The 12,366-nt window shown below is 43.1% G+C and overlaps 1 protein-coding gene across 2 annotated transcripts in view; it reads right to left on the bottom strand.

The window, feature by feature from the left end:
- Positions 1–12,366, bottom strand: part of asz1 (ankyrin repeat, SAM and basic leucine zipper domain containing 1) — a 44,752-nt gene that overhangs the window by 32,068 nt on the left and 318 nt on the right. For both annotated transcript variants that reach the window (XM_035755816.2, XM_035755815.2), the window contains exons 2-4: positions 11,750–11,852; positions 7,539–7,661; positions 5,757–5,868 (exon numbers count right to left, since the gene is read on the bottom strand). In XM_035755816.2, coding sequence (XP_035611709.1) covers positions 5,757–5,868; positions 7,539–7,661; positions 11,750–11,852 — 338 coding nt within the window. The remainder of the gene's footprint in view (positions 1–5,756; positions 5,869–7,538; positions 7,662–11,749; positions 11,853–12,366) is intronic.

Here is a 12,366-nt window from a genome sequence, read left to right as displayed (position 1 = left end):
ATGGCTTTCTTATAGGATTATCTACACAATTAACAGTATTTTACCCATTGGCCGAAATAAGTTTTTGTTTGGACATCAAAGAATGAAATAGAATAGATACTTTGTCAATTTTTTTTTGAAGAAACAGACATTTTTCTTCCCCCAATCTCAATTGGTCTCTTCCGCTCTAGGTATGAAAGAATGATTGGTAGAATACCTTTAAAACACTTGAAACCACTGGAGGGAGACAGACACCAAGCCCTCAACTCTTGAGTGACCAGCTACAACAGACCTGCCCAGGTTACATTCTCTATGGAAACATGCTGTAAGGGAGAACATTGTCCACAAAGCAGCGCTTGGCTTTGACACCTCTAGGGTGACATAAAACATAGACTACTTACTGTAAGTTACAATAAGTTAAACAATTACTGCAAGTACTATATTACTTAGTGGTTCACCACACTGTTTGGCCCAAACAAGCAGTCTTCTAGGTCAGTCCCAAACTCTGTCCTGGGCCCCCCTGGGTGCACATTCTGGTTTCTGCCCTAGCACTACAAAGCTGATTCAAATAATCAAAACTTGAAATTGGTTATTTGAATTAGCTGTGTGGTGCTAGGGCAGAAAGCAAAACTTGCACCCAGGGGGGCGGGACAGAGTTTGAGAAACCCTGCTCTAGGTCAGTTGTTGTTAATCTGCCTTCTAACAGTTGGGGAACACCCAAAACACTATATTTTGGGGGAAAGAGTGAGGCAGCCCATGCCATTGGTTACCCATCCTATTGTGTTGAGCAACAAACCGGCAAGTGTCAACCACTGACACAATTCAACTTTAAATCACCCGACACTGACAGAACAGAGGGTGAGAAACTGCATCAATCCAGAGGTGTGGGAATGGCCTGTGGCCATTCATCACAATATGTGACGTTTCCCAGGGACACAGAGGGAGGATGTGTGTGTGTAAGAGAGATAGTTTGTAAATCTGTGTGTATTGGTGACATCTAGAAGTAGGTGAGTCAGGGCGTAGTAATCTATCATCCTAACACATTCCAGGTATTCCCTTTTTCCTTCTTCTGAGCACAGGAGACGGGAAAAACAGGTTTGGCCTAGAGACGGGAAAAACAGGTTTGGCCTAAGGTATTGGTCTCAGTGGCAAACCAGTGACAAGGTCATTGGCTCACTGTGGGGTGCAGCCAGAGAGTGAAGGGTGGTGTGTGTTTGTACTGTATGCGTTTTTCATCACCAGTTCCAAATGAGCAGAGAATCGATACGTAGACGGTTTTGAGCAAACAACTCCGACGTCACAACTCTGAGAACAATGGCCTCGAGAGATAAAACAACCATACCAGATAAAACGATCAAACTCCCCTTCCTATGAAACCATTGTGACAGGTTATAATCAGTACATATCCATAACCTCTGGAGAGGATGACCACACCACACACAGGCTGCCTACTCTCATCCTGCATCCCAAACAGTCCTTATCTCCTCAAAGGTTTCAGTTGAAACTGATTTCCAGCTCTTATCCAACTGATAGGTAGGTCTATAGGCTGGATTTTTCACACTCAACAGTTTCCTGTGTGTATCAAGAATGGTCCACCACCCAAATGACATCCAGCCAACTTGACACAACTGTGGGAAGCATTGGAGTCAACATGGGCCAGCATCCCTGTGGACCCTTTCGACACCTTGTAGAGTCCATGCCCTGACAAATTGAGGCTGTTCCGAGGGCAAAACGGGGTATAACTCAATATTAGGAATGTGTTTTTTTATTTTTTATTTTACCCCTTTTTCTCCCCAATTTCGTTGTATCCAATTGTTGTAGTAGCTACTATCTCGCTACAACTCCCGTACGGGCTCGGGATAGACGAAGGTTGAAAGTCATGCGTCCTCCGATACACAACCCAACCAAGCCGCACTGCTTCTTAACACAGTACGCATCCAACCCGGAAGCCAGCCGCACCAATGCGCCGGAGGAAACACCGTGCACCTGGCCACCTTGGCTAGCGCACACTGCGCCCAGCCCGTCACAGGAGTCGCTGGTGCGCGATGAGACAAGGACACCCCTACCGACCAAGCCCTCCCTAACCCGGGTGACGCTAGGCCAATTGTGCGTCGCCCCACGGACCTCCCGGTCGCGGCCGGTTACGATAGAGCCTGGGCGCGAACCCAGGGACTCTGATGGCACAGCTGGCGCTGCAGTACAGTGCCCTTAACCACTGCGCCACCCGGGAGGCCCCAGGAAGGTGGACCAAAAAAGCCGATACCGATTAATCGGCCGATTTTTTAAAACATTTATTTGTATACTCAGTAGAGGTTGACTGATGATTTTTCAACGCCGATACCGATACTCGATTATTGGAGGACCAAAAAAGCCGATACCGATTAATCGGACGATTTTTTTAAACATTTATTTGTAATAATGACAATTACAACAATACTGAATGAACACTTATTTGAACATAATATAATACATCAATAAAATGACTTTAGCCTCAAATAAATAATGAATCATGTTCAATTTGGTTAAAATAATGCAAAAACAAAGTGTTGGAGAAGAAAGTAATATGTGCCCATATGCACTATGTGCCATGTAAAAATGTGTGCCATGTAAAAAAGCTAACGTTTCAGTTCCTTGCTCAGAACATGAGAACACATGAAAGTTGGTGGTTCCTTTTAACAAAACAAGAGGTTTTAGGTTGTAGTTAATATAGTATTTATAGGACTATTTCTCTCTATACCATTTGTATTTCATATACTTTGACTATTGGATGTTCTTACAGGCAATATAGTATTGCCAGTGTAACAGTATAGCTTCCGTCCCTCTCCTCGCCCCTACCTGGGCTCGAACCAGGAACACATCGACAACAGCCACACTCGAAGCAGCGTTACCCCATCGCTCCACAAAAGCCACGGCCCTTGCAGAGCAAGGAGAATAACTACTCCAAGTCTCAGAGCGAGTGACGTTTGAAACGCTATTAGCGCACACCCAGCTAACTAGCTAGACATTTCACATTGGTTACACCAGCCATCAGGCTGATAGGCTTGAAGTCATAAACAGCGCTGTGCTTGCGAAGAGCTGCTGGCAAACGGACGAAAGCTGCTCAGTCAGACTGCTCTATCAAATCAGACTAAATTATAACATAATAACACACAGAAATACGAGCCTTTGGTCATTAATATGGTCAAATCCGGAAACTATAATTTCGAAAACAAACGTTTATTATTTCAGTGAAATACGGAACCGTTCGGTATGGGTGGCATCCCTAAGTCTAAATATTCTTGTTACATTGCACAACCTTCAATATTATGTCATAATTACATAAAATTCTGGCAAATTAGTTCGCAATGATCCAGGCAGCCCAAACTGTTGCATATACCCTTACTCTGTGTGCAATGAACGCAAGAGAAATTACACAATTTCCCTTGGTTAATATTGCCTGCTAAACTGGATTAGTTATAACTAGTGATTATGATTGATTGTTTTTTATAAGGTAAGTTTAATGCTAGCTAGCAATTTACCTTGGCTTCTACTACATTCACGTAACAGGCAGGCTCCTCGTGGAGTGCAATGGTTAGAGCGTTGGACTAGTTAACTGTACGGTTGCAAGATTGGATCCCCTGAGCTGACAAGGTGAAAATCTGTCGTTCTGCCACTGAACAAGGCAGTTAACCCAACCCTTTTTTGGTTTCAGGTATAACCCGTTTGGTTCCAGAGAGTTACAATTTTTTTTTTTTTTATACATTTAACTAGGCCGTCATTGACAATAAGAATGTGTTCTTAACTGACTTGCCTAGTTAAATATTTAAAAATAATAATAATAATAAAATAAAACCCAAAAATATCCATTTCCGATTGTTATGAAAACTTGAAATCGGCCATAATTAAATCGGCCATTCCTATTAATCGGTCGACCTCTAATACTCAGTGCATGTAATATTGTGTATGCAAAAGGACCTCAATTTGCTGCAGCATCCAATGATCCAGGTTATTGTAGGCCATGGTTCCCAACCTGATTTTATATGGCCCTCCTAAGTTCTGAGCAAAATATATACATATATTTAAAAATTATATACATATATTTAAAAAATATATCAGAAAATCAGCTCCAAATTATTAGTATTTTGGACATTTGTTCCAAAGTATTCCCACGCATTATATATAAATGCAAGCAAGATTTGAAAAGGTTGTGTTTTAGTCCAATATTATACATGTTTGGGCTTCTTGCAGTCAATTTGCAGTCTACAAATTATCTGAAATTATGTTCCGTCCCCCTGACCATCCACTCAAGAAAAAAAATGATGTAGTTGATGATCCCTGCTGTAGGTTGAGAGAGTGGACCCCACATCTTGCTCCTGAACAAGCACACCATCTTTAAAGGTTCATTTGTTTATGATGCTGAGGGAAAGAAATGCATCTGGTGTGAATTGCTGGTCAAATACTCAGAGGTTAAGGCCATAGCTCTCTACCCACAAGAACCCCTGATCCTCTTTCTTCTTCTCCTGTTGTTGTAACGCCGTTCTTCCCCCCTTTCTTCTCGTCCACATCCCTTCTGTCTCTCGTTACCGTTCTTCAAATATTTTGTCTGGAGAGGAAACAATCAATTTCCTACCGCCTGCTCTCGCTCGCTTTCAGGACGGTGTGTGTGTGTAGGAGGGATGGGGTGGTGTGTGGCACGGGCAACGGCATAAGACAAGGGTGGCAGAGAGTTTGTGAGGAGTGGGCGAAGGGCAATGGAGGTGGAGGGGAGAAGGCTAAGTTCGGGGCTTTCTCCTTGACTTACCATGAGAAATGTCCAGCGATAATGACAACGTGTAAGTGGTTCCAGAATCCTCCCTCCCTCCCTGCCTGGTCTCCCTCCCTCCCTCTCTCCCCCCCTCTCTCTGTGTCTGGGCAGCATCAGGCAGTACAGTGTGTTTAGGTGGTGTGGAGGAGGGCTTCTCTTACTCTTGTTTAGTCCTTCTCCCCCCCTGCTCTGTAAGTGTTTATTGTCTGTCTGAAGGGGATCTGGGTATGTGTGCATGCAAATGCCATAACAGGGCATTCCACACAAAAGATAAATGCAGACCAACACACACTGTACTGAGACAAACACACACTGTACTCCAAGTGGTATAGTGGTGAACAGGGACACTGGACAGCACAGGAGAAAGTCACAAGGCGGTCAAAGCCAGGGTCAAGACATGGTGCCAGGCAACAGGAAACACTGCTTCAGTCCTGGTACATTCCATCACAGTAAATCATGTCTAAATGAATAAAACAGTGGATGAATGGGAACTCTAACCCTTAATGAATGTAATAACATGTTGCTGTTCACGTCTATAATGCGATGCCAGCATAACAGTGTGGTCCTGTGGCTAAAAGGAAATACATACTCTAGTAGTGTTTCACAAGCTTGGCCATCAGAGGCTATATTATATTGTTACATTTTTTATTTAACCTTTTTAACTAGGCAAGTCAGTTCAGAAAAAAAAACATTATTTACAATGACGGCCTACCCTGGCCAAACCCAGACGACGCTGGGCCAATTGTGCACTGCCCCTACGGGGCTCTCAATCACGGCCGGATGTGATACAGCCTGGATTCGAACCATGGACTGTTGTGACACCTCTTGCACTGAGATGCAGTGCCTTAGACCGCTGCACCACTCTGGAGCACATATCAGTCCCTGTGCTGCAGAGTATGAAATGTACCATGTCTTCTGATGAAATGACATGAAAATCCACAGAGATACTCAAAACATGACAGACAAAGACAGGCACATACACCGTCTCTCTCACCTGGTGAATGTGTTGGGATCAGCGTTTCTGGACAAGAGCAGCTCCACACACTGGACAATCTTGTCCTCACTGGCAGAAGCTGTGCATGCAGCCATCAGTACAGTGTACTGGTCTATGTAACACACAAAGAGCATTAGTACTGGGGCAGAATATGCAGTCCATGCATAATCTCATGACTATCATTTAACTAGACACAATTCAATGCCAACAAAACCAATGTCAATGGATAAAACATCACATTAGACATTCAATCAATAGTCCTTACAATAATAAGAAAGCAGACATCACACCAGACAGTGCAGGATGAGGCAGCATAATAAATATCATTTTCAAATTGGCCCTGTGAACGTTGATGTGATCGATATCCTTTTATCTTAACTCGGGATCTGTGGTGTTGACTTCAGTGGCATTGTCTTGACATCTCAGACTCGGAACACGAGAGTGATGGCAATCTGCTGAATTCTTGTTTCGGCATGGACTGACTGTGTGCGTGTGTGGAGTGTACGTGTCTGTGAGTATGTTTTAGGTGGGAGCAATCATTGAGGGCAGTTGCAACCAGACTGACGGTTTGCGTCTGCAGTGGACCGGGGAAAATAAATACAAGTCTGGGGTTGGCCTAGTGCTATGACGACAGCACCACGCTCTGTGTACCAGCTTTATCAATCACTCCTGCATTCCTCCCCCTCTCTTTCTCTCCCTCTTGGAGAAACACAAAATAGGAAGTGACCGCCGCTCTCCCGTTTAATTGTTTCCTTTCAAAGCCTCTGGCAACAGACGCCGCCACGGTGTGTGTAAACACAGACACACACACACACACAAGTATTGTACACAGCCATCCCAGTCGTATGTACTGACTGGAATAACATACACACAGACCAAGACACCTGTAACATCCAAATGTGGTAGCACTGTCCCCAGTCTATCCATGACTTAGTCTCCTTTTCCAAGATCACCAATAAAACAGATGCATTCAATTTCTCCAAGAGAGATAGAGAGAAAGACAAGAGGAATGAAACAGTCGAAGCTGTAAACTGAAAACACCGGCGGATTAGCAGCATGTTTTTCGACCGTTCCTCTTTAACGTCATAGATATTAAGTAATGGCAGATGAACTATGTAGCGAGGCTTCTAATTCGCTCTCCAGTCTTTGGCCGGGACACGTGTGGAAATTGAAAGAAGGTGTGAGAAGTGGAGGGGGTCACTCTGTATCACCGTGTGTGCATTGGTGTGCATGTGTGTGCTTCGAGTGCAGTGTGTGTGTGCGCTTCATCAAGGAAAGCTGAAGTGGCGGGAAGATTAAGTCTGACCAAGCAAGGCTTGTGTCGTTCGATATCACAGAATTCCTTCCTTTCCTTGTCCATTGTGGGTGTTCTGTTTCAGTATCCCGCCATCTGTCCTAGTTCTGACGGGCTGATGTAGTCAGCGGGAGCATTCTCTGTATTGCTCTCAGTCTCTACAGAGGTGGGTAGAGCAGATAGTCTCTTCTACAAGCAGAGACTTGCATAAACTGGAAGAGGTGTAAGAGTCTGGCAGCAATGAGTCCAATTCTAGATCACACATCTGTCTATGAAACCCTGAAAAACCATGAAGTGCCAAAAATAACTCCCTGGCCGAATGATTCAACATTTAGGTCTATTAACTTTTGTTAGAATAAGGCTGTACTTGTGTTCAAATACAATGCAACACATCACACCTGTAGTGCACCAGGACGTTGTCAACATCTGAGTGCTGGTGAGGGCATGGTATTGAATACAGCTAACATAATATGGCACGTCTTTCTTACCTCTGCTGAAGTTAGCGCTGGCCCCTCTGTCCAGCAGCAGCTTGGCGATGTCATAGTGAGCCATGTGCACAGCACACATCAGCGGTGTCCACTCAAACCCCAGCCTTGTCTCCACATCCAGGCCTAACAAGGTAGGGATTAGAAAGGTTAAACCAGTCCATACAGTTACAGCACTTAGCCATCTTACTAGGCACAAAGACCACAGATGGGTAAAATGTATATAGTATGTATAAGCTGGAAGTAGAGGCCTAAGTGTTGTTGTCCATTAGTTTACTCCAATTAGAGAAGGGTGGTAGGGTTAGGAGAGGGATGGTAGGGTTAGGGGAAAATAATAAAGGAATTTTTTATTTTAAATACATACATATGGGGGATTGGAAATGACACAGACAATTACATTGATGGAAGCTACAATCTGCAATATTAAAGCTGATATACCCCCTAAAAATATGAACATACACACACACACACACACACACAATCGTTCAAAAGTTTGGCTCCCTTAGAAATAAAAAGCACATTTTTGTCCATTTAAAATAACACCAAATTGATAAGAAATACAGTGTAGACATTGTTAATGTTGTAAATGACTATTGTAGCTGGAAACGGCTGATTTTTTTAATGGAATATCTACAGAGGTCCATTATCAGCAACCACCACTCATGTGTTCCAGTGGCACGTTGTGTTAGCTACTCGAAATGTATTATTTAAAAAGGCTAATTGATCATTAGAAAACACTTTTGCAATTATATTAGCACAGCTGAAAACAGTTGTTGTTCTAATTAAAGAAGCAATAAAACCGTGCCTTCTTTAGACTTATTTTACCTTTATTTAACCAGGTAGGCCAGTTGAGAACAAGTTCTCATTTACAACTGCGATCTGGCCAAGATAAAGCACAGCAGTGTGACAAAAAAACAACAGAGTTACACATGGGATAAACAAACGTACAGTCAATAACACAATAGAAAAATATACGTAGTGTGTGCAAATGTAGTAAGATTTGGGAGTTAAGGCAATAAATAGGCCATAGTGGTCAAAATATTTACAATTTAGCATTAACACTGGAGTGATACATGTGCAGATTATAATGTGCAAGTAGAGATATCAGGGTGCAAAACAGCAAGATATATATATATATAACAATACGGGGATGAGGTAGTTGGATGTACTATTTACAGATGCGCTGTGTACAGGTAAAGTGATCCGTAAGCTGCGCTGTCAGTTGATGCTTGAAGTTAGTGAAGGAGATATAAGACTCCAGCTTCAGTGATTTTTGCAATTCGTTCCAGTCATTGGCTGCAGAGAACTGGAAGGAAAGGTGGCCAAATGAGGTTTTGGCTTTGGGGATGACCAGTGAAATATACCTGCTGGAGCGCCTGCTACAGGTGGGTGTTACTATGGTGACCAGTGAGCTGAGATAAGGCAGAACTTTACCTAGCAAAGACTTATAGATGACCTGGAGCCAGTGGGTTTGGCGGCGAATATGTCGGGAGGACCAGCCAACGAGAGCATACAGGTCGCAATGGTGGGTAGTATATTGGGCTTTGTGACAAAACGGATGGCACTGTGATAGCAAATTGGATGCAGTCTGAGTAGTGTTGGAGGCTATTTTGTAAATGAGTTTTAAGAGGGTAAGTTTGACAGCATGAGTGAAGGAGGCTTTGTTGTGAAGCCAATTCTAGATGTAATTTTGGATTGGAGATGCATATTGTGAGTCTGGAAGGAGAGTTTACAGTCTAACCAGACACCTAGGTATTTGTAGTTGTCCACATATTCTAAGTCAGAACCGTACAGAGTAGTGATGCTACGCAGGCGGGCGGGTGCGGGCAGCAATCGGCATGCATTTAGTTTTACTAGCATTTAAGAGCAGTTGGGAGGCCATGGAAGGAGTGTTGTATGATATTGAAGCTCGTTTGGAGGTTTGTTAACACAGTGTCCAAAGAAGGGCCAGATGTATACAGAATGGTGTCGTCTGCGTAGAGATGGATCAGAGAATCACAAGCAGCAAGAGCAACATCATTGATATATACAGAAAAAAAAGAGTCGGCCCGAGTATTGAACCATGTGGCACCCCCGTAGACTGCCATAGGTCCGGACAACAGGCCCTCCAATTTGACACAATGAACTCGATCTGAGAAGTAGTTGGTGAACCAGGCGAGGCAGTCATTTGAGAAACCAAGGCTATTGAGACTGCCGATAAGAATGCAGTGATTGATAGAGTCGAAAGCCTTGGCCAGGTCGATGAAGGCGGCTGCACAGCACTGTCTTTTATCGATGGCAGTTATGATATCTTTTAGGACCGTGAACGTGGCGGAGGTGCACCCACGACCAGCTTGGAAACCAGATTGCATAGTGGAAAAGGTACGGAGGGATTCTAAATGTTCGGTGATATGTTTGTTAACTTGGCTATCGAAGACTGTAGATAGACCTATATCCATCCTGCCTAACAGTTTGGGTCTAGTGTCTCGCCCAATGAAGAGGGGGATGACCGCGGCAGCTTTCCAATCTTTAGGGATCTCAGGCGATACGAAAGAGGTTGAACAGGCTAGTAATAGGGAATGCAACCATTTTGGAAGATAACTTTAGAAAAATAGTTTTGTTTAGCCCAGCTGATTTGTAGGGATCCAGATTTTGCAGTTCTTTCAGAACATCAGCTATCTTGATTTGGGGAAGTTACTGCGGGGGTGCAGAGTTGTTGGCCGGGTTGGGGTAGCCAGGTGGAAAGCATGGAAAGCCGTAGAAAAATGCTTATTGAAATTCTCGATTATCTTGGATTTATCGGTGGTGACAGTGCTTCCTAGCCTCAGTGCAGTGGGCAGCTGGGAGGAAGTGCTCTTATTCTCCATGGACTTTACAGTGTCCCAAAACATTTTGAAATTAGCGGTACAGGATGCAAATTTCTGTTTGAAAAAGCTAGCCTTAGCTTTCCTAACTGACTGTGTATATTGGTTCCTGACTTCCCTGAAAAGCTACATATCGTGGGGGCTACTCAATGCTAATGCAGTACACCACAGGATGTTTTTGTGCTGGTCAAGGGCAGTCAAGTCTGGAGTGAACCAATGGCTATATCTGTTCTTAGTTCTAAATTTTCTCAATGGGGCATGCTTATTTAAGATGGTGAGGAATACACTTTTAAAGAACAACCAGGCATCCTCTACGGACGGGATGAGGTCAATATCCTTCCAGGATACCCGGGCCAGGTCAATTAGAAAGGCTTGCTCGCTGAAGACTATTTGAGTATCTGGAGAATCAGCATTTGTGGGTTCGATTGCAGGTTCAAAATGGCCAGAAACAAAGTACTTTCTTCTGAAACTCATCAGTCTATTCTTGTTCTGAGAAATGAAGCCGATTCCATGCAAGAAATTGCCAAGAAACTCAAGAACTCATAAAACGCTGTGTACTACTCCCTTCTACTGTACTACTCCTTCTAACCAGAATAGAGAGTGGGAGACCCCGGTGCACAACTGAGCAAGGGGACAAGTACATTAGAGTGTCTAGTTTGAGAAACAGGCACCTCACAAGTCCTCAACTGGTAGCTTCATTAAATGGTACATGCAAAACACCAACAGCGAAGAGGCGACTCCGGGATGCTGGCCTTCTAGGTAGAGTTGCAAAGAAAAATCCATATCCCAGACTGGCCAATAAAAATAAAAGATTTAGATGGGAAAAAGAACACAGACACTGGACAGAAGAACTCTGCCTCGAAGGCCAGCATCCAATCCAGCATCATTGGAACACAGGAGTGATGGTTGCAGATAAATGTAGATATTAAATAAAAAATCTGCCGTTTCCAGCTACAATAGTCAATTACAACATTAACAATGTCTACACTGTATTCCTGATCAATTTGATGTTATTTTAAAATGTTCCAAAAATTTGATTTTCTATCAAAAACAAGGACATTTCTAAGTGACCCCCAACTCTTGAACGGTAGTATATACACAATATTTTTTAGGGGGTAGACCAGCTTTAATACGACTAACAGATTGTAGCTTCCATCAATGTAATTGATATTTAAAAAATAACTCAGATCAGTACCAAAGGTTGCAAACACTGTCATTTACAGAACATTGCCTGAACAAGAGGGATAAAACCAAAGATTATAATATTCAGTAAAAGGCTGACTGTATAACTGGTGCTTCAATTTCAAAATTGTAACAGATCATAATGGCAATTTCCTAATGTAGAATTGACTGTTCATTATCAAAACCTGCCATTGTCCAACAGCTGCTGGACCAGCTGGACATCTTTGGTGTTGATGGCTCTTTTCAAAGTGGAGACCTTATCCTCTGCTTCTGGGACCCCTGCATCTGTGCTCTGTTAGTTTCAAGTTTTAATGTCACATGCACAAGTACAGTGAAATGCCTTTCTGTTAGAAATGAATTACACAATGCTGGTACATTAAATGATGAGTACTTCACTGTGTGTTGTATTTTAAAAGTTATGGTTGTCTGGTTGGTAGCTAGGTCATGAAGCTAGCCTGGCCGAACTACTAGACAAGACAGACCGTCTGGGATAGTTGTCGCCACCTGCTGGATTGGATTTACCATCTTCCTCTCACACTGTTACATGCACGCAATAGCTAGCTAGCTAGATTTTTAAAAAGTATCGTAACTAAACAATAAAAATACTAAAGATAAATGGTTGTCTTGGATCATAATCAAACGAGATAACCTGACAAGTTACTGCGCATTGAACAGAGCTGGCAAATACCGAGCCAATTCATCTTAAACATTAACTATAGCTATCTAGCTGGCATTAGCATTTTAGCTGGCTCGAGCGCAAAATGAGATACGAAATTACTGGAGAAACAAATAGGAAATATGTGTCA

The sequence above is a fragment of the Oncorhynchus keta genome, chromosome 17 (assembly GCF_023373465.1).
Source record: "Oncorhynchus keta strain PuntledgeMale-10-30-2019 chromosome 17, Oket_V2, whole genome shotgun sequence".
NCBI lineage: Eukaryota > Metazoa > Chordata > Actinopteri > Salmoniformes > Salmonidae > Oncorhynchus > Oncorhynchus keta.
This window is presented reverse-complemented; position numbering and strand designations above follow the sequence as displayed.